General features: G+C 40.1%; 1 protein-coding gene across 1 annotated transcript; it reads left to right on the forward strand.

Annotated features, from left to right (window-relative positions):
• Positions 1 to 16,051: 16,051 nt before the first annotated feature.
• Positions 16,052 to 21,654, forward strand: Achl (Achilles). The gene has a single exon (XM_065228431.1). The coding sequence runs from the start codon at positions 17,716 to 17,718 to the stop codon at positions 20,140 to 20,142; it is 2,427 nt and encodes an 808-aa protein (XP_065084503.1). The 5' UTR covers positions 16,052 to 17,715; the 3' UTR covers positions 20,143 to 21,654.
• The last annotated feature ends 382 nt before the right edge of the window (positions 21,655 to 22,036 follow it).

Here is a 22,036-nt window from a genome sequence, read left to right on the forward strand (position 1 = left end):
ACCTTCAGAAACTTACCCGTCATAGGTCTTAATTTTTCATTATTGGTGATTTTAATTCAAAACACCGCTTATGGAATAATGCTCAAAGCAATTCTAATGGTTGATGATTGTTCTGCAGGTTATTACTCTATTCAATATCCAAACAGCCCAATATGCTTTTCTTCAGCAAGAACTCCCTAAACTTATGATTTGGTCTTAACTGATTCATGTCAACTTTGTAGCCAATTGGCTACCCACGCTGACTTCCGTTCTGATCGCCTTCCTGTAACTTTTGAAGTATCCCAAGAAATAATTCCAAATCCCAACAGGTCTACCTTCAATCACCATAGAACTTATTGGGAGCAATTGGCAGCGCAGCCTCAGTACCAAAATGCGAGGTTAAATTCGATTCAGTTAAAATAGACGATGATCTCCAGCTCTTTATCCGTCTGAAAAATGTCCGTAGGTGGCAATATCAAAGAACACGCGATCCTGCCATGGAAATTATCTGGCGGGATTTGAAAAAGCAAATTAAAAAGTGATTCTCTGCCCTGAGGAACAAAACTTTTGAAAATAATGTTTCTAAATTAGACCCGAGTTCCAAACCCTTTTGGAAACTCACAAAATTTTTGAAAAAAACCTCAAAAGCCAATTCCAGCGCTTAAAGAAGGTGGTAAAATTTTGATCACAAATTTGGAAAAAGCTCAGAAACTTGCTAAGCAATTCGAGAGTTCCCATAATTTCAGTTTGGGTCTTACTAGTCCTATTGAGAATCAGGTTTTTCGGGATTTTCGGAATATTTTCTCTCGGGAAAATATTTTTGATGATTCCTGGGGGACTGATTTGGACGAAGTAAGGTCTATAACTAAAAAGTTTCAAAATATGAAAGCTCCAGGTGATGATGGAATTTTCTATATCCTCATCAAAAAACTCCCAGAGAGTACCTTGTCTTTCTTGGTAAAATTATTTGACAGATGTTTCCATTTGGCATACTTTCCTGATAAATGGAAAAATGCAAAAGTTGTTCCAATTTTGAAGCCGGATAAAAATCCAGCTGAAGCTTCTAGCTACCGTCCAATAAGTTTGCTTTCTTCAATAAGTAAACTTTTTGAAAAAATAATTTTGAATAGAATGATGCTTCACATCAATACGAACTCAATTTTTGCAGATGAGCAGTTTGGATTTCGCCATGGGCATTCAACTGCTTATCAACCCTTAAGAGTTACCAATTTAATTCGTTCAAACAAATCTGAATGCTGCTCAACTGGAGTTTCTCTTCTAAACATAGAAAAAGCATACGACAGTGTTTGCCATGAAGGTTTGATTGCTAAATTGAAGAAGTGAAATTAGTTCAACATTATTTAACTGACAGAACTCTGCAGGTAAATTATCAAAATTCCAAATCTGAATGACTATATGTTAGAGCTGGAGTTTCGCAGGGTAGCATTCTGAGGTCTATATTGTATAACATTTTCACTTCAGACCTCCCTGATTTGCCTCAGGGTTGCCACAAATCTTTGTTCGCCGATGACACAGGCTTTTCCGCTAAAGGAAAAAGTCTTCGTGTTTTTTCTTCTTATTTACAAAAATGGAAGATTTCTCCTAACGCTTCCAAAACTCAACTTATAATATTTCCACATAAGCCTAGAGCTTCCTTTTTGAAACCTAGCAGAAGTCACATAGTCACTATGAACGGAGTTCCAATTTCCTTGTCAAGCCAAGTGAAATATCTTGGATTAGTACTTGACTAAAATTAACTTTTGAAGATCACATTGAGGACATTCAAGCCAAATGTAACAAATGTATAAAATGTGTGCATCGTCTTATAAACAGGAAATCCAAACTTTGCCTGAAGAATTTATATGCTTTACGCTGTGCCAATATGGTGTGGTTGTTGCACTACCAGGATACAAGCACTTCAAGGTTCTGAAGATGATTTTGAAATCGCCAAGGTACATAGAACTTCGAATGTTGTGACTTAAGAACAAATTTCAACAAAGTAATTAATAATTTCAGCCAAAAATCGTACCAATCCTCAATTGTAATTAGATAAGATTTAGTTTTAAATCTTAGTTTTAAGATGTTAATTGATATGCTGACATGCAGGTATATAAAATCTGTTTAAAATACTGAATTGCCAAGGCAGGAACAGTGTAAAAGCATTTAGATATATATCATAACAACTAAGGCTGGTAAGTTGCTGTAGTCTGTATGCATTTTGTGAGAATTTTTAGATTTTAAAAATTGTTTACAATTTATTCTAGTATACTGACTTTATCTGATGTACAAAAACTCAGTAAAAGACAAAAACACCGATAGTTTGTGTGTAAGTGAACCAGATTCAACACAAACTTCGAATAAATTTCAAGTCCATTCCGTAGACTCAAGATAACGTGCGCGCACTTCCGAATAAACTCCATCGAACGCACACTTGCGGCGGCAGTGCCACACATGGGGCTACAATCAAAGGAGTGGCAATTTGCACCAGTTGATTACCTTACGCTTACCCCGCGCGTTTTCCACCAAACTGCAGCTCTACGCACCTTCACCACGATGACAGCCCGTATCGATCGGTGGAACTTTGAACAAGAAGAGGAAGAAATCGTAAACTGCACCCCATTAGTGAGCTGAGCTACATACCTGATGTGTGCATGCACGAGCAGCTCGGTAAACTATTAAGCTTCGGTTCACTTATGCGACCAAGTAAGCAAGATGGGATCAACTATCATTTTCAGTATATACCGTATGGAGAAACCCTCTGCTGAAGTGGTATCTACTCATGGCTAAACGATATACTGAATCAATTTTTTAGGACTGCCACGAAGCATCCTGATGCACTCAAGTTCACCATAAATTTCCTACAAGCACGCCTGTGCAAATAAATAACATTGACGACGCCCGACGCGACGCTACGATCTAGTGCCAGTGCACAGTGCATTTTCACCTTGAAATCTTTTGTTGCTCACAGTAGGGTGACATTTAAAGCACTTGTAGCTTTCGTTCTGATTTGCCCGCGTTCCTTGACTGGAGTTGCGGATAGGGTGGCTTTTTTCCAGATGGGTGTTATTGTCGTTTACTAAAAAAATCAGTCAATGGTATTTAAAATGAATGAAATATATTTCAAAAGCCAACCAAAATCTCACTTCGACCAAATCATCACTAGGCCTTATTTTCATCCACCCCATCCTTTCATACAAAAAAAAAACGGAAAAGTAAAATTAAACCTAATCACAACTTCGGAACAAAGGTGATCAACTTTGATCGCACCTTCCCCCTTCGTTCTTCCCGCGCCGATTATTGATAGTTTAACACAATGCTTGAAAAAATGTACTTCCACACAACATCAGAATCGTTCCAGCAACCAAACCGTACTCCAGCACGCCAATATGTGCAATCAAGTTGAATGTTGAGGCGAAGAAATGTAAGTGTAATATGTAACAATAAATAAGTATAAGTACATCGCTGACTGTCTTCGGTCGGAATCACATCGACCGGGGCGGAGTAATGCAACTACTACCGAGCGGATAGTGCTGCTGCGCTGCTGTGGGTGAATGTGTCCATGTCTATGTTCGCAGAAAGCCACCGCCACCACGAAGATCACCCGACGGCCGTGTGGTGTACGCATTTCGTCGTGCGATCGTATTGTTGATGCTTCGGCGAAGTTATGCTCTGCCGTGCAAGTTTCGTGCTTGCATCCTGCGGGTGCTATTCAATGAGTAGGTATAATGATGACTGCTTTAATAAAAACTGAAAGCGAATAAATCTTTTCCAATCAAAAGGGTGTCTTCGGAGTAGAAGTGTAAAAAGTAAAGATTTTTTTAATATAAAATGTTATGTATGCTAACCAGACTGGTCAGTGACCAGAATATAAAGAAGTGCTGCCATGGTCAATTTGGAACTGGGTACTCACTGAATTTTCATATATGCGTCCCCTTTAATTTCGTAATGTATACACAATTCAGTTCTCTCTAAGTAAAACTAGAGTACGGGTAAATTTGTCTGCTATCAGACGTCAATCTATCCAGAGGGACAAACTCAACGAATTTCAAAGTTGATACGTGTTTTGGAATGTACCAATAGCGTACCTTCAAGGATTTTGAACGTACCTCAAAGCTTCCCGGAAAACCCGTGTCCCGCTGGATAGACATACGGCTTCAGCAATGACCAACTCGATCGACCAGATTTCTACGGAAATGTGACGTATCAAATGCGTACTTTACGAATCTATAATTCATTTTTAACATACTAAACTTTTTAAATCGGTTTATATATGAATTCTTGGCACGGAATTGAATTCCTCGAAAATTTTTAACCCGATTTCATATAAAACATTATACTATACTTAAGTGCATTATACTATATTATACTTAAGTGCATTTTAGCCAATTTGATGACCAAAAACAGTTTTTTTATTTGCAAAAATGTACTAATTTCAAACAAAACCGTTAATTTCATGAATAATTATGGAGACGCATGGGGCTGCTTGGAAAACCCCATAATGAGAAATGCCTTGATAACTTTCTGATCGGTCATGACCAACGTACCTAACTGTAATTCACTTTCTGATAGAATTTACCAGTGATTTAAATAAAAATTAATAATATTTTTAAAATTCAATTTTTTCGAACCTGATCAAATGATCAGATATCTTCCAGAAATTATTTTTGAATATCCCTGGAACACTTTCTAATTGGTCATGACCAACGTCTTATTCTTTCTTCTTATTCGCATTTCAAGCTTATTGCTTAGCGCATATTAGCTTATTGCGTGCTCTCAACTTAGTGTTCTATAAATGCACTTCCACAGTTATTAATTGAGAGCTTTCGATGCCAATACCAATGCATGAATTTGTATATTGTATGGCAAGCACAATGATACTCTATGCCGAGGGAAGTCGAAAAAATTTCCAACCCGAAAGATTCCCTCGACCTCATGACCAACGTACCTAACTGGAATTCACTTTCTGAGAGTTTACCAGTGATTTAAATAAAAATTAATATTATTTTAAAAATTCCATTTTTTCGATGATACATTAGAGAAAACCTGATCAAATGATCAAATATCTATAAGAAATTATTCCTGAATATCCCTGGAACACTTTCTGACCAACTTTGGTCATGATGTTCCGTTATCGAAGAACTGGAAGAAAACTTAAATAATGTAAATCAATAGATCCAGTCTGAACGAAGGCTGACCCCATTTTGTCAGCTAGCAAAATATGTGTATCTTAAACATCCATCTTGAACGAGGAAGATATGAAATCACAATTATGTGGAGTTACTGAAAAATAACAATTTGATGCACGGAGAGGCTGTCAGGATCGGGTCATAATTGTAATGTGAATATTAGGAAGATTTATCAACATCAAACTATTATTGAATTAACCTGGAATACTTGTGAATAATTGTTATACAGATAAATTATATTGATAAACTAAATGGTTCAAACAACAACCCCTTTAAAAAAAATGGTGTTACATTCTGATTAATGGTAAATCTTATTTTATTTCATTTAAACTTTGATCAACCTATTGTTGTGAACTGTTGTTATTTTCTTAGTTTGTGGGTGAATTATAATGCAATTTGGTGTCTCGACTTTATGAACGATATGTGGTCCTAAATAAAATGGATCTAATTTTTTTCTGTTTTGATTAGATAAATATACTTTGTCACCTATGTTCAAATGTATTTGATTTATTTGTTCATTATGTTTTGATTGTCTTTTTTCTTTGTTTCGTATTAGATTTTCTTTTGCAATGTGATTCGTGTATTGTAACTTAAATTTCAATTCATTGTTATACTGCTCTATACTATAAATTGGTTCAGTTTTATGTATGTCATTTTGAAGATTTTGTGGCAATTTAGCTTTTTGACCAAACACAAGTTCAAACGGTGTGTATCCATGCTCTGTATGGGGAGTCGTGTTAAAAGTGAATTCATAGTATTTAACCCAGTCATCCCAATCTGTTTGGTGAGCGTTAGTGAAACATCTAAGATATTCATTCAAACATCTGTGATTTCTCTCTAAAGCCCCAATAGATTGCGGATGATATGCTGTTGAAAGAGTATGTTTAATCTCTAAAAGTTTACATATTTGATTAATAACCTCGTTGTTGTACTCCGTGCCTTGATCTGTACGAAGTTGAAGAAATGATCCGTAAGTTAGAATAAAATTATTTACAATTGCTTTAGCTAATACATTGGCTTCCTTTGTAGATACAGGAACCAATACAATGTATTTTGATAGATTACATTGTAATGATAATATATATCTTTTTCCGTTGTTGGTTTTTGTAAATGGTCCAACAGTATCGGCAGATAAGATTTCAAAAGGTTTGGAAGGAGTTGTAGTAATTACTTCTGCTTCCTTAAATCTTATTTATTCTACATTGATTACATGATTTGACAAATTTTGTAATGTCATCTTTCATGTTTCTCCATTTAAAATATTCTCTTATTTTGAGATATAGTCTGTGTCTACCTACATGTCCACCTGTAGGCAGCATATGATATTGCTTTAGGATATCCTGTATTTCTTCTTCATTTGTTAAAATTTTGGGAGGTTTGAAAAGTATTATGTGGTATTTGGAAATGGCAATATTAGCGATTTCCTTCAATGTATGTAAAGAGATATGATTGAAAATGTTATCCTCCCTTGACATTGCTAGCTTGTCTCTTTTGTAATTACTCATGAGTGTTGATAGTTGTAGGAGTGCAAACTCGAATGCTTGACCTCCGTTTTTGTTCGAAATAGGGATACGTATCTGTCCCAAATTTTTTTTTGTAACTATTATTTGTAATTGTAATCTGAAGGACTATCGGTTTCCCAAATTGTAAGGTGATCAGTCTTACTTTCTGGTTCCGATAATTCTTTGGGTTTCAAATGTTGTTGATTATTTTGTAACTTTATTGTCATTGACCTAGTGTTTGCTGTGAGGACACTGAGTGTTTTCAAATCCTCTGATTTACTTGGAATTCTTGACAAAGCGTCAGCACATACGTTGTCTTTACCAGGAACAAATTCGATGTCAAAGTCAAATTCTTCCAATTCAAGTCTCATTTTAGTCAACTTAGAGGTAGGATTCTTCATACCAAATAAGTAGACTAGTGGTCGATGGTCTGTACGAACCTTGAACCTTCGACCATAAATATATGATTTAAAATAGTTAATTGCCCAATGTATGGCAGTTAGCTCTTTCTCAATTACAGGTTTATTTTTTTCTCCTTTAGAAAAAGTTCTACTGGCGAATGCAATAGGAAAATCGCCATTTTCATAATGTTGTGAAAGAACAGCTGAAAATAGGGAATCTTTACAGTGTGGATCCTACGCTATTCCACTATTGATAGGTCAACTTAAACATGTTTACGACCTAAAACTAAAACTAGCCTGACTAAAATCCCATCTCCTAGATCGAAACGTTGACGATGATAAAGCTGTAAAACATTTTCTTGAAAACTAGAAGCCGACACAAAATGACTAATTATTCAAGATTTTTAAACTTCTCCGACAGTGTAGTCTTTTCTGAAGTAATTAGAACTGTCCTGAAATTCTTTGATGTATCCCGAAACTTCTACAATTTTTCTGAATTTTTTTTGTAAATTCATTTATTTATCAAGGCTCAAATGCGGAAGATTTACGGAGCCCAAATTCCTTTTTTATTTTTACAATGTTTCTTAAAAAGTTAGTACAAGAGGTGTCCGAATATTCGCGGCTTACTCGAGGTTACGGACTAAAATCTATTAAAAGTAGGGAAGGCACACCAGGATGCGATTGATATATGTATCTCACCCACCGTTTACTGGCTGTTTTTCGACGATCAACCATGGGAGATGCAGTGAGGTAACGAGAAAGTGCTCTTGATCTCTCTCGAGATGACAAGTGGTTGTTTATAACTGCAACGAAACATAAAAAGAGAGGTTTGGGAAGGGACAACGATGAGAAAACAGAAACTAAAATTCATACACGAACAGACAAATCACTATCACACTTTCAAACTCTTGTAACGCCAAAGTTGATGATAACGCCAAAGTTAATGATCGATGAAAGCCAATTGGCCATTTAGAAACTAGTTGCTTCAAAAGAGTATTCAACATTGGAATCATCAAAACAATCATGTTCCTCATGGAGTGAGACACATTCAATATTTCGAGAATGCTATCAACATCAAATGGTTTGAAACCCGGTGGAAGGGCTTTCGAAACATTACTGCTACTTCCTGGTTTCTTCAAGATGATTCGAGGATTTTTTCTGAAGTTTTCGATACTTCCTTGAAACTTCCTCGGCGCCGCCGGGATGTTCTGAGGCATAACATCTCTGATCACGCCTTCCTTCGGGAAGTAAATCCGTCGGTCCCTGGTTCATTAGTTGATGGATCGATAGGTAGGGTCCAGGTGTAGGAGTTGCCTCCCCGGCGTTGGCAGCATTGGTGCTCAGCACGGAAAACAAGAAAGACCGAAAGAAAATCAAAGAAAAAAAAAACTTTACACTACAGCCAAAAGTATGGTAAATATATTTATATAAAAAAATATTAACGACGTGAAACTGATTTTGATCGAAAGTGCTCTATGAACGGTGGTACATTATCTAACTATGAACATGTCATTTCTTGCCTACTGAACCTGGGAGGGATAAGCAGACTCGAAAAATATGAACGTCAAAAGTAGCGTTGACAGATTGTACTCAAGCTTATCGGTATTACTATTTTAATTAATGTTATATTTTTATCGTTTTTGATGACGACAATTCAAACTTTTGAACTAAAACTGGAAATTCCAGGAGAAGTTGAATAAAATTTCCGGGAAATGTTAGAATTAACTTCTGAATGAGACCGAAAAAACTTCCAGTGAACCAATAAAGAAGCCCTTCTGGAGGAAGTTTTGAAGAAAGTTCTATGAAATGTCGGAAAATCATCCGGAGAACTTTCCAGACAAACATCGAGAAACTTCTGGCGACAATTTAAAGAAGCTTTCTGAAAATAAATCGCATGACACATCAAGAAGAATCCAGAAATGATTTGGAAGTTGGAAGCAAATTTCAATAGCAGCCATTTCCAGGGGAAACCAGAAGGAAACCATCCACTGATGTCGGAAATCCTACGGAAAAGAGGAACTTTTGCGAGAATTCTATAGATGCAATCGATAGAAGTTTAATTGAACTTCCCTCAGAAGACGGACGAAACTTCCTAGAGACTCTGGTAGGAACTTTCTAACGTAGATTGGATGAACATTTTGGAGAAATTCGGAAGCCAGAGAGGAGAAGTTTGGAGAAAATCCGGAAGAAAATGATTTCTTCGGGATGTTAGCACAACATTCCCTGAAGTTCTTTACATGCCCTAATGGTCCAGTAATTTTCTTGAGACATCCCTGAAGACCCCACAATATCCCTGAAGTTTTCGGAACATTCCTGAAATGCACTTCGGAATATCTCAAAATTCTTGTTCTTACAATTTTCCTGAAGTTAATGGGGCTATTTTGCAGTTCCTTGAGGTACTTGGAACTTCCCTGATTATAATGAAACTACCGGAAAATCTCTAATCTTCTTTTAAGGTCTCTGGACTTTCATGAACTTTTCGGAGCTTCTAAAGTGCTCCTGAAATTTTCTTTAAATTAATTTTTTCATAGATCTCGAAACTGCCATTGAAAAGTACTGAACTACCCTTTATATGAGCTCACAACTTTTTAATGCTAATGTTACATTTCCAAAAATTTCGAGAAACTCTCGATCTTTATCCACCTAGTAGCTCAGGTGTCGAACAGGTGTGGGTGGCTGTTACCCTACCGTTGAAAGTGGTCTTCATTTGCGTGTTGTATTTACCCCCGGATCGACTTGGCGATTCTGAGTTGATCGATCAACACATTGATTCACTTTTTTGGGTTGTATCCAAGATGAATGCGACTGAAGAAATCCTTGTTGTTGGTGATTTCAATCTTGCTTCAGTCAACTGGTCATCGAATGAAACAGGGTTCTTTCATCCTCGCTCTAATGGCTCATACATTACACCTCTAGTAGCATCTCTCCTAGATTGCCACAATACTGCTGATCTTCTGCAACGGAACGGGATCTCCAATGAAAATCATAGACTGCTTGATCTATGTTTCCTTAGCCGTGAACTCGCCTCTAATTGCTTGGTTCAAGAGGCAGCCGAACCACTAGTTAAACGTTGTAGACACCATTCACCTCTGCAGTTATCATTGCACTTATATCAGGCTTGCACTTTTCGGGTTACCGTGGACAGCGTATCGTATGACTACCGTAGGACTGACTTCGAGGGAATGGCAACCTTTTTCGAAAACATCAGCTGGGACGATGATATCCGAGATCGTGACGCGAATGCTGCCTCTTCTGTTTTCTCGAATATTATCGTGTATGCGATCGACCATGTTTGTACCCATGACAACTCCACCCATATCTAGTAACCCTCCTTAGACCAACCACCGACTTAAGCGACTGAAGTCATCCAAACGAGCTACCTTGAAGACATTTTGAAAACTTCGAACGGATGCATCGAATGTCGAATGTCGGCTCGGTACAACCATAGAGGTAACTCTAAGACCACTGGGTCCTGAAGAAAACCATTATTATTTTTGGCTCACTCAGTACCAGAACAACGGTCCCAAGCAGTCCCAAGCTATTTCACTCACCCCTGCATGTTCTGCATGAATCCACACACCCCTGATGTTATCTGTCAAACTTTCATAGCGAATCAACACAAACATAGTGTAGTAATAGAATTTCAACTAGAATAGGGTACGTTAATCGTTTGCTTGGGACCAATAGGCTACTAAAGTGGTGAGCCAATTTAAAATCGTTAGTTTCGTATTGATTGTTGGTACAACCTCGTTAACAAACAGTATAAGCGGCTCAACAAACAGCTTTATCAAGCCAATCAGCGCCATCTACAAACTAAACTCAAAGCAAATCCCAAGAGCTTCTGGAATCATGTGAACGATCAACGATATTTCATTTGGCCGCAAGCAATCACTCTTCCATTTTAGCTATGCTTTGGGAGGCGTGAATCTACAACGTGATTCGACAGTCAAGGACCTGGGGATTCTGGTTGACACAAAATTAACCTTCAAGGATCACGTCGCGTACGTTGTGTCTAAAGCCTCATCGCAACTAGGATTTTTATTTCGCTTTGCAAAAAAGTTCAAGGACGTTTACTGCCTAAAAGCTTTATATTGCTCAATTGTGCGCCCTATCTTGGAGTATTCGTCTATCGTCTGGTCTCCTTATTACCAGAATGAAACTCAACGCATCGAAGCTGTTCAGCGTAAATTCGTCCGGTTCGCTCTACGTCATCTTAGGTGGAGAGATCCATTCAACCTGCCAAGTTATGAAAGCCGTTGTCTACTTATAAATTTGGAATTACTAGAAGCAAGACGCAACGTGGCAAAAGCGTGCTTTGTTGGGGATCTTCTGCAAGGCAACATTGACAGTCCTACGCTTCTTAGTTTCTTGGACATCAACACACGTCGTCGCAATCTTCGGTCGCACTCGTTTATCACCATCCCTCCGGCAAGAACTAATTATGGCTTTCACGAACCTTTGCGAAGCATGTCCCGTGTATTCAACCGGTGTTATTATGTGTACGATTTCAACGTGTCACGAGAAACAAACAAGCGTAGTTTTAAACAAGTTTTATGTTAATTTATGTTATTCGTTAGTTTTGTATTTAATTGTAGAACAGGTGTCATTGGGGTAAACATTTTACCTGTTGACTGATAAACAATAAACAATAAACGGAAGGAATCGAGCTTAACTTCTATAATGTACAATACGGATCAACAAGAATCAGATACGGAGGGAATAGCTGACCTGTTCATGTCACAATTCAGCATTGTCTTCGTCAACGAAAATTTACCTAACGAGCACATCGTAGCCGCCGTAAGTGATGTTCCCGTACTTTCTGCTGTTGGGCCGCATCCGCCTATCTCGACTAATGATGTTCGTAGACCAGGCGTCGTTTGAAAAAAATTTCAGCACTGGCCCTGACGGAATCCCTTCCACGGTTATTAAAAACTGTATTGGAGTGCTGGCCGCACCCGTAGCATCCATCTTCAACCTCTCTTTCGATTCTGGGATCTTTCACGACTGCTGGAAGGATTCTTTTGTTTTCCCTGTCTTCAAAAAAGGCAATAAGCAGTTGGTGTCCAACTACCGTGGTATCGCTGCTTTATGTGCAGTCTCAAAACTTTTTGAATTATTGGTACTAGATTATTTAAAACACACATGCTCTAGTTACATCGCGACTGAACAACACTGATTTATGTCGAAGAGGTCGACCGCTACAAATCTCGTTCATTACACATCATCAATCATACGCGAGATAGAAAAAAATCATCAAGTGGATGTTATCTACACCGATCTTTCTGCTGCTTTTGATAAAATCAATCAGGAGATTGCAGTGGCCAAACTAGAGCAACTTGGTTTTCACGGTTCCCTTTTTGATTGGCTTCGCTCATACCTTACCGGTCGACATATGTCAGTGAAGATTGGAGATCATTTTTCTCAACCGTTCGCTGTTTCTTCTGGTGTACTTCAAGGTAGTCCTCTGGAACCGTTCATATTTTTATTGTATCTGACTGACGTTCACTTTTCGATCCGTTCCCAAACAACCAGAAGTCGCATAACAATGTACAGAGAGTATCGTAAACAACTACAGTTTAAGTCAACATCGCATATAAGTATGACATACATCGCATTGTGTTTAAGTTAAATCGTATAGAATGCAAATTTGCGACTTATATGCGATGAATCATTTTTCCATTGTACTGTACCACAAATTAAATCGGATTACATCGTAAGACTTTTCAAATTGAATTTGTTATGACAGATTAAATCGTATATAATGCCATAAGTATAAGAAATTAAAATTTGCACGTATATGGCCTGATTTGATTGTTTGTATATATGTTTGCATATCACAGAAACAACTTTGAATATACGTGCATTCTGGTTGTCTGGGTTGCCTGAAGCTGTCTTATACTGATGATTTCAAACTATACTTTGTCGTCAAAGATCGAAGTGATGCATTGTTTCTTCAGCGGCAGCTGGACGTTTCTACTGTTTGGTGGGACAAGAACAGGATGGTATTAAATGCTTCTAAATGTGCCATTATAACGTTTTCCTGGAAAAAAAAATCACGTATCTGTTATGCTTACAGCCTGCAGGAGCAAATATTAAGCCGTGAATCTACCACTAAAGACTTAGGCGTCCTACTTGATTCACAACTCACCTTCAACGACCATGTGGCTTATGTTTCCGCTAAGGCGTCTTCTCAACTTGGTTTCATTTTTCATTTCGCAAAAGACTTTAGGGACATTTTCTGTTTAAAAACACTCTATTGTTCGCTCCACATTAGAGTGCTGTTCCGTAGTATGGGCTCCTTTTAACAGCAACGGGGTGAATTTTATTGAGGCCATTCAGCGTTGGCTACCCTGGAGTGATCCTTTCAATCTCCCTAGTTATGAAAGTCGCTGTAATTTGATGTCCCTACAATTACTTAGTGTTCGCCGAGGCGTATCTAAGGCTACCTTCATCGCTGATCTCCTTCGATCGGTTGCGGTTCACTTCTGCAGCAGTTGAATGTCATATCAATATTCTCACAGCACACTGGTCAATCTCAAACAATCACTACACGCTCAAAGCAAAACAGGTTATTTTGCTACGCCTGTTTTGATTTGATTCCAATGGCGCAAATTTACATGACAAAAAGTACAAGCTATAAAATGAATTTGCCTAATGTTTTCCAGTTTTTTCCAGGAAAAAATCGTGAATATGATAAAAGTAATGATTGGATTCTCTCAGTCTATTGGTACTAACTCCTAGACTAAGTAAAATTTTCGAAATTTTTCTTCATTTTCCGGCAGGTTTTTTTCGGAAAACCTGAGGAAAATTTACTCATCACACACCTGCACTTTTTGCGATTATGAGTGAACTGAACTCAAATTTGGGTTGATCTCATTGACCGTGCTTTCACTCATAATTTTTCTCTGCCGTAGTTCTCAAGAACCATCATTTGAATGAGATGAACCAGACTAAGGCTAAAACTCTTTCTAATAAAGGAAAAAAGAAAACGTAATCGAAAAATTGCCAAAGACCTTTGTAAAATTTTACCATGCCTAGTTAATGTTTCAGAAAGCCACCGGGTTTCAAAAGCCCCTAAATAATATTTTACTTCTTATCGATCCGCTCTGGATTTTCTCTCGACGTTCTCTGAAATCCCGAAAAATATATAATTGAAATTTTGGGCACTCAAACGGCCAAAATGCCATTCCTAAGAACTTTCAGCAAATGTTAAAAAAAATGGACTCAAGAGTCAGCATAGTTCAAAGGCAAAGCTAAACGGTCTTCAGGACAATTTCTTTTGTATTTGCTGAAATTGTCAGACCCACTATCCAGATTTAAAATTCCAAAGATCCATCCGCAAAATTCTCAGAAGAATCCTGGAGCACATACATGGATCCAGACACATAAGTTCATCGACACTTCAACGCCTTGAATTTGCTTTTAAAGTCTTCTGTAATCTGCTAAATAAAGGGTGTATTCGATAAAGATGGCCCACACATATCAACTCACCAAAATTAAACCGATTATCGGATTTTCTTGAAATTTTCAGGGAATGAAAAACTACTAATGAGTTATTTTTTTCCCTTTGATTTGTTTTCCGTCGATCTTGTTTTCCGTGCTGAGTACCAATGCTACCGACGCCAGGGAGGCAGGTCCCACACCTGGATCCTTCCTATTGACCCATCAACTCAAGAACCGGGGACCAACGGATTTACTTCCCTTCCGAAGGAAGGCGTGATCAGAGATGTTATGCCTCAGAGAATCCCGGTGGCAGTGACTGGGATTGAACCCAGGCCTGCTGGGGTCGGTGCCGCTACTAATGAGTTATGATTTACCTTCCTTTTAAATCCAACCATCAAATTTTGTGCAACCGATTTTTGCAGTGTTTTTACCCAAATTTTCTTCAACTCCAGCTATGTTTAAATAGTTTTGGGATGTTTGCGAAGTTCCGTCTTCATTATTGCCCAGAATTTTTCAATTGGGCGAAGTACCGGTGAATTTGGTGGGTTTATATCTTTTGGCTTAAAATTGAATAAGTTGAAACGGTACCAGTCCAACATGTCCCCATCGGCGGGACGCCTCTGGGTTTTGATTGTAAGTATTCAATTTTTTTTTCACGGTTAATTTCTTGTTTCGACGACATGACTGGGACTACTGTATGAATAACTATAAAACTTGACAGATGTAAACAATACACTATGAATAAGATTTACTCAAATTTTTAGGTTTTTTACTCATACGGTTCAAAAGTTACAGAAGATTTTCGGTGTGCCATTTTTATCGAATACACCCTTTATGATATACAAGATCTTCAAATAAAACTTTAATCAACTTTAATCCGTTAAATTAAAGGAGAAAGATAGGCCAATTTGGAGTACTGCTAAGAACTTCTTGGACAAGTTCTGATGACTTCACTAGCTGTAAATCTCAAAAACAAGCTCTTAGGATTCCTTACCTAAAGGAAGATTCAAATATGAAGTCCACTCTTGAGGGGGGGAGGTCATATAATTAGTGGTAGTACGAGTAGTAGGTATGGAAAATGCATGACACTGGAAGGGGAGTGGGGGGAGGTTCGAATTGAGGTTAAGAATTGTACGAAGTTTACGATAGAAATCTTACTCTACGTTATTTTAACTTTACCAATAATTCTGCAAAAGATGTAGTGCATTAACAAATTAAAGTATGGTACCATACCTATGATCACTCAGTGCATACCACCCAACCGTAGAAGGGTGATCGTGCGCTCGCGAAAACAAGTAACAGTAGCAAGCAAAACTATAACTCATAATCAGTTGTATGCTCTCTCGCTAGTTTACTATGTAGCTAGAGCTAGGCGCAGTGGCGACGACGGCGACGAAAACATCAAACTAAACTGAACCCACGGAGCAGAAGCAGAAGCAACACGACGACGACGAGGAGCGCGTCATGATTGTATGCGTGCTTCGGCAATGCGGTGGGAGAGACGATATAAAACCGGCGTAATTTCAATGCTGTATTTTAGTCTTTCAACAACACTTGTCGTGGAAACACCTTTGAAGATTTGTACTGTTTTGCTCCATATGTATCCGCGTGTACGCTATCAAAAACAGTGAAAACTACTTGAACCAGAGACCAGACACCAGATTTATTATATTTCAACACTCGCATTCATCATCGATCCCCCAACTCCTCCCATGTGCGATTCGTGTTACGAAACATTCGATCGAATATAGAATAATTTCGAGGAAAAGTTCAATTTACTCGATTTCGGTTTTTTATGAGACGAGAGGAAAGTGAGGGAAAAGTGAAGCTAATCTGTTGTTGTGTTGAATGGATGTTTTAATTGGTGCGAGTTGGAGATCGTTACTATTGCTGCTGATTCGAGTGACGGTGAACGTTTGAAGCTGATTTTGAACGCGTTGACGCAGACAGATCGAGGCAAGTGTGCATGTTTGCAGAGATTGATACCCACCTCCGGGGGTTAAGCAGCTGATTGCAGCAAAGCAAAAAATCGCGTTTGGCCACCCGTTAGTATCCTGTTTTCGGAAAGCTAGGTCCTTCATGTGGAATAATTCTGAAAGTGGCAGTAGCTAAGTTTTCCGAAAAACAGATTTAACATTCGAAAGAGAGAAATTTTGAACAAAGTCAACCTTCCAAAGTAAACACAAACGACGACTAAAAGAAGTACAAGTGCTTTAAGTGAGTGAAGAAGCAATAGACAAAGGCAAATTGAATACATCAGATTTCCTTGAACTGACGAAAAACGTATGTGTGTGTGTGTGCAACAATTTCGACAAAAGAGAGAGAACAAAAGTCAACGGACGGAAAATAAAAACTTTTTTGAGCCATTTCACTCTAATCAACGATAATTCAAATCAATAGTTAGTTGCAACAGTGCATGCAAGAAGAAATTGTGTACAATAGGAGAGTATATAGTAGTGTGGGGCAAACTGAACTCGAAACTTGAAAGGAGGAAAAAAAACTGAGGCACTGAACCGAATTTTGCTTCCCCTCCTCACGGGCCGCATCGTCACTACTATCTTTCGGACGAACCCGCACGTGTGTGGCGCAAAAAAAAAGTAAGTGTAATTGTGAAAGTACCCTAAACCGTCGAGCATCGCGACGACGAAGACGGGAAAGACTTTGACGAGTGTAGAAGTGCGGAAAGAAAAGAAAAAGTAACCGCACGTCAGCAACTGCAGCAACAACAACAACTACTACGACTACGGGGACTCGGTGAATGAATTCAGCGAAGAGGAAAAAAAATCTTTGGCGAAGAAAGCAAAGGAAAACGGAAAAAATAGTGTTTGAAGTCGTAGCGAATTTAATGCATGGAAAACGTCTATAACAGTATTGGAAATTGTTTCGTGCGGGAGCGAAATTGGAAAAATTAATTAACCCACCCCAGTGATAATCGGCTGTGCAGAAATATTTAATTTTTTTCTACATTGTTAATTTTAAAAAATCGTTTGAAACAAAAGGAGAAGGTTGATAAACTACACCGAAAGGAGAAAAAACGGAACCACTGCTGAAGTAAATAACTCACAGAAAAGCAAAGACGAAGCCATATTAGATAGCCAACCTTACGATAAAGCAATCAAAAACTAGAGTACATACGTATTATAGCTGTACTGCAGCCCAGCAAGGTGTTTGCTCGTGGAGAATAGCTAGCAAGCAAGCAGAAACATGTCTTCAGTAAGTACCCCGACTGGTGAATCAGCCCGGCTGGTCACCCTAGCAGTAGTAGTTGCCAAGACGGAGGAGGAGGCGCCAGCAGTCACGGCTGTGGAGCCAACCAGCGTGGCAAATAGCAGTGGTAATGCAAGAATTGTTGAAAAGGTGGAAACCGCCACTATGACTGATATGCTTCCTATGGAAAAAGAAGAAAGTGAAAGTGCTGCTCAGAGCAGCAAACCCGCAGCCACGGGCATTGTCGAGGAGGCAAAGAAATGCTCCGAAAAACCCCAACAGCCATCGACCGAAAATCGGTGCACAACGGTTGCACTCATCATGAAGAGTGAAACAATTATCAAAGAAACCATTCAGGAGATTGAGGGACTAGAACTGGACGATACCGTCGATGCGGAAGAACCTGACACACTGTCACCATTGATGACCGATAATCACACATTTCTGCAACATCAGGAGTCACTGCGTGAGGATCCGACATCGCAGCATCACTATCACCATCATCATCACCATCACGGACACGATGAGATTCACGATTACGATCTAGATGATGACGAAGAGGAAGATGACGAGCTGTACATGGAGGATGGTGACCACATGGGCCCAGCGCAACCAACGGTAAATATGTCACATTCGGAAACGAAGGATTCGATTAGTTCTATCGACAGCGACGTATCGTTGTCGTTCGATAGAAGAAATTCCACAGAATCACAGAATCCTCCAGAAGATGTCGGAGCTGGCTCGTCCGATGATGCTGCCAAGGATTCCGGCTGCGAAATCACTAAGAAATTGGACGAAAATGCCGAACCCAATGAGGACGAAGCCTTCGAAGTTCCCGACGATGACATGTGCGAGAAGATCGTCGAACAGGTAGAGTTCTACTTCTCCAACGATAACATCCTGAAGGATGCCTTCCTGTTGAAACACGTTCGTCGCAATAAGGAAGGATTCGTCAGCTTGAAGTTGGTTTCAAGCTTCAAGCGTGTTCGTCAGTTGACGAAAGATTGGCGCGTCGTTGGCGATGCCATCAAACGTAAAAGCGTTAAAATCGAACTCAATGATTTGGGAACGAAGATCCGAAGACTGGAAGCGCTTCCGGTGTATGACGAAACGACCCCATCCCGTACGGTCGTAGCAACAGGGCTGCCATACGACAAATATACAGTGGAAAAAGTCTCCGAACTTTTCTCGAAATGCGGTGAGATTTCTTTGATCCGTATCCTACGTCCAGGTGGTCCCATTCCAGCCGATGTCCGTCAGTTCATTAACAAACACCCAGAGCTTCAGCAGAACGAATGTGCTCTGATCGAGTTTACCGAATCGTCATCGGCTCGTCGTGCTCAGAACATGGACGAGTTCATCGTTCTGGAACTAGTGGCCCCGAAAAAGAAGACTGGCAAAAAGGCCAACGTAACCAAATTCGTCGAAAACTACAAATTCGCTGCCGGTCACGACATCGAACGTAGCCGCGGAGGTGAAGCATTTGATCGCTTCAAGATGCGACGTGGATCGACTGGTTTCTATCCTAAGTCGGAAATGCAGCAAATCTATCAGCAGATGGTCTCACAGCCACCACCAATGCACCATGAGCAGCCACCGATGCAGCCCCAGATGATTCCGCTGCAGGCCCAGCAGCAGCAACCGATGTTCATGCCACAATCGCCACAGCAGAGAAAGTATTCGTACGGAAATGAAAACTTTGATTACTTCAATCGCCGCGCGAATTCATTCTCGATGGGTAACACCGATCCATCGCGCAAGTATTCCAGCTGCTCGGAAGGATATTCTAGCTGTGGTGAAATGTCACGCCGAACATCCCAGTGCTCGTCCATGGCGGACAACATGTCTCGCCGAGCGTCCAACTGCTCCGAAGTGCCATCCCGAAGATCATCAAACTGTTCCGACTTTTGCTCGTGTTCGCGTCGGGTTTCCCAGTGCTCCGATGTCTACCGTCGTATTTCCCAGTGCTCCGAGCACAACACCCGCAAGTTTTCCGTTGGATCCAATTACGATCGTAAATTTACCAACTCTCCGGAAATGGTTATGCCACAGCGTCGCATTTCCATGGAATCAAACTTTGAACGCAAATTCTCCAATGGCTCGGTCGGCTACGAGAGCCCCAACATTTCCCCGAGGAAGTACTCCAATGGGTTTGATCCGCTGAGAAAGCTGTCCAACGGTTCCGAGTACTACAACGGTCGACGCATTTCAACTGACTCGGGCTACGATCGACGCATCTCAATCGACTCGGAATACTCCACTGGAGGACCACGATCCCGTTCGAATAGCGCCGTCCAGATGCAGTGCCAACAGCATGGACAGACCACCGAAGCCGTAGTGCGCACCCCGATTGGACCAGATGGCAGCAGAGGTTTTGGATCGAGAACACGACGCGTTGGCCAAATTGTGCCACCAGCTCAGTAGGGGGGTTCAAGGGGGTGACACACAGGTGACAGGTAAGCGCAGAAATAGATAGAAAGATCCCGTCCCACGCGGCAAAGCACGCAACACGAATTAGGTTCGGTTAGGCCACATTTTGCTTCTAATTTAAGTATTTCGTCCTTAGTATTTCGCTTTTACACAAGATTGAGCGATCGCGAACGGCATAGAGCTAGAACCCTGACGACGACAACGACGACGGTTCAGCGGTTCAAGACTTTCACTGTCCCAGTTTTTCTCACGCTCTTCGCGTCGAATATGCACCGGCTTCGGACGGTTGCACCAATCAATGCAGCAGCCACAGTCTGCAGCAGAGGAAGCGTGAAGAGCGGTGATCGTGAATAATTGCGCAAAGTCAACAATCGTACCCAACACAGTCGCAGTCAAGTTGAGTCAGAGCGGGTGCCCGGTCAGGTCTGCAGATAAAAACGTGCTCTCGACGGCTGTCTGTCGAGTGACGTGCGAGCGAGCGGCCGAGCTCGGAGAGCGACCAGCGCATGCATGGAGGCGAGGCAGACAGCCTGGCGTGGCACGTGAGCTAGCAAACTCGCCCGCCAAGAGCAAGAGAAAGAGAACAACTCTGCGGATCTGACTCTGGCGCTGGGTGGCTGACTGACTGTGAGGCTTGTTTTTGTTTTATTTTGCATTGCCTCCGGGCGGAATGATGAATGGGCGCCGTTCCGCTGGTACGTACACGTACGATCGTTGGCTTTGGGCGAGATTTTGCAGTGTGTTTTGAACCGCGCGATCCAAGTCAGGCCAAGAGGACCAAGACGGTGCAGGGATCGGTCGTGTTTGTGGAATGTGCGGGCGCGAGTGGAGCATTCTTGCTGGTTTTGAGTTTGTACGAGCGCTGAAATGAGCGTGTGTGAGTAGCGTGAGCGATCGCGGTTTGGCGTTTGTGCGTGACGAGAATCTTGAAAGATTTCTATTTTTATTTAGGTTAGGATACTTTTTTTCTGTTTTGTTGTTACTCTATTATCACCGACCTTGTATCTCGTGACATTGTTCAGTTACTTTTTTTTAAACCCCCTCGTATTTATTCATAGTTGTGTTCGGTGCATCACTAGTTGCTACACAGACGTAGCTCGGTAGGTTATTTTTTTTTTTCTTTCGAAGGATACAAGTGCATCACGATATTAGACTCTAGGGCTTAGACGTTAGGAGTGTTCAGCGCCTTCAAGGCATATTAACAGATACATTGTAACATTTGATAGTTGATTTTATATGCTGATCGAAAAGGTAACTGTCGCTCTACCGAACGGAAACGGTTCATTTGAAAGGTTGATCTTCGCGAAGAACTTGGTGGCGCTCAGCATGGCTACGTGGCAACAATATCAACGTACTTCATCAATAGACTGCTTGAAAAAATACCACGAAATTTGATTGAGGTCTCTTGAAATTTCCTCCACATAATGACCTTGACCTGTTTTCTCAGCTAACCTCTAAGCCAGCGTTTCTCAATTTCATTGCCAATGTTTGCTATTTATGAGCTATTTTGGCAGTTGTAAAAAAAAATAAAAAAAAAACTTCGGTCTTAAGGCCATTTAGGCATTTCTAACGGCACCAATTTGGTTCGTTTTTAAAGATAATCTTGGCCTTGTGAAGGTTATCGGTAAGAAGATTTTTACAGATGGTTTAAAGCAAGTTTGGCGTTTTCAAAAGCCATTTTTATAATTGTGAGCCATTAATCATGTTGGGACATTTGACCATTGTTGTATTTTGAATGCCATTTTTGGAGTTTTAAGAATACAAAATGTAAGCTATTTTGATGGTTTTAGATCTCAGGCAATTTTAAGCTAATTTTAACGTTCCGACTTTTAATAACAGTCAATTGGGCAATAAAAGCTATTCTGGAGGTTTTAAATCATTTTGGCGT

The sequence above is a fragment of the Ochlerotatus camptorhynchus genome, unplaced genomic scaffold (genome assembly GCF_037179485.1).
Source record: "Ochlerotatus camptorhynchus isolate MF236.1 unplaced genomic scaffold, CSIRO-AGI_Acam_v1.1 ptg000291l, whole genome shotgun sequence".
Taxonomy (NCBI): domain Eukaryota; kingdom Metazoa; phylum Arthropoda; class Insecta; order Diptera; family Culicidae; genus Ochlerotatus; species Ochlerotatus camptorhynchus.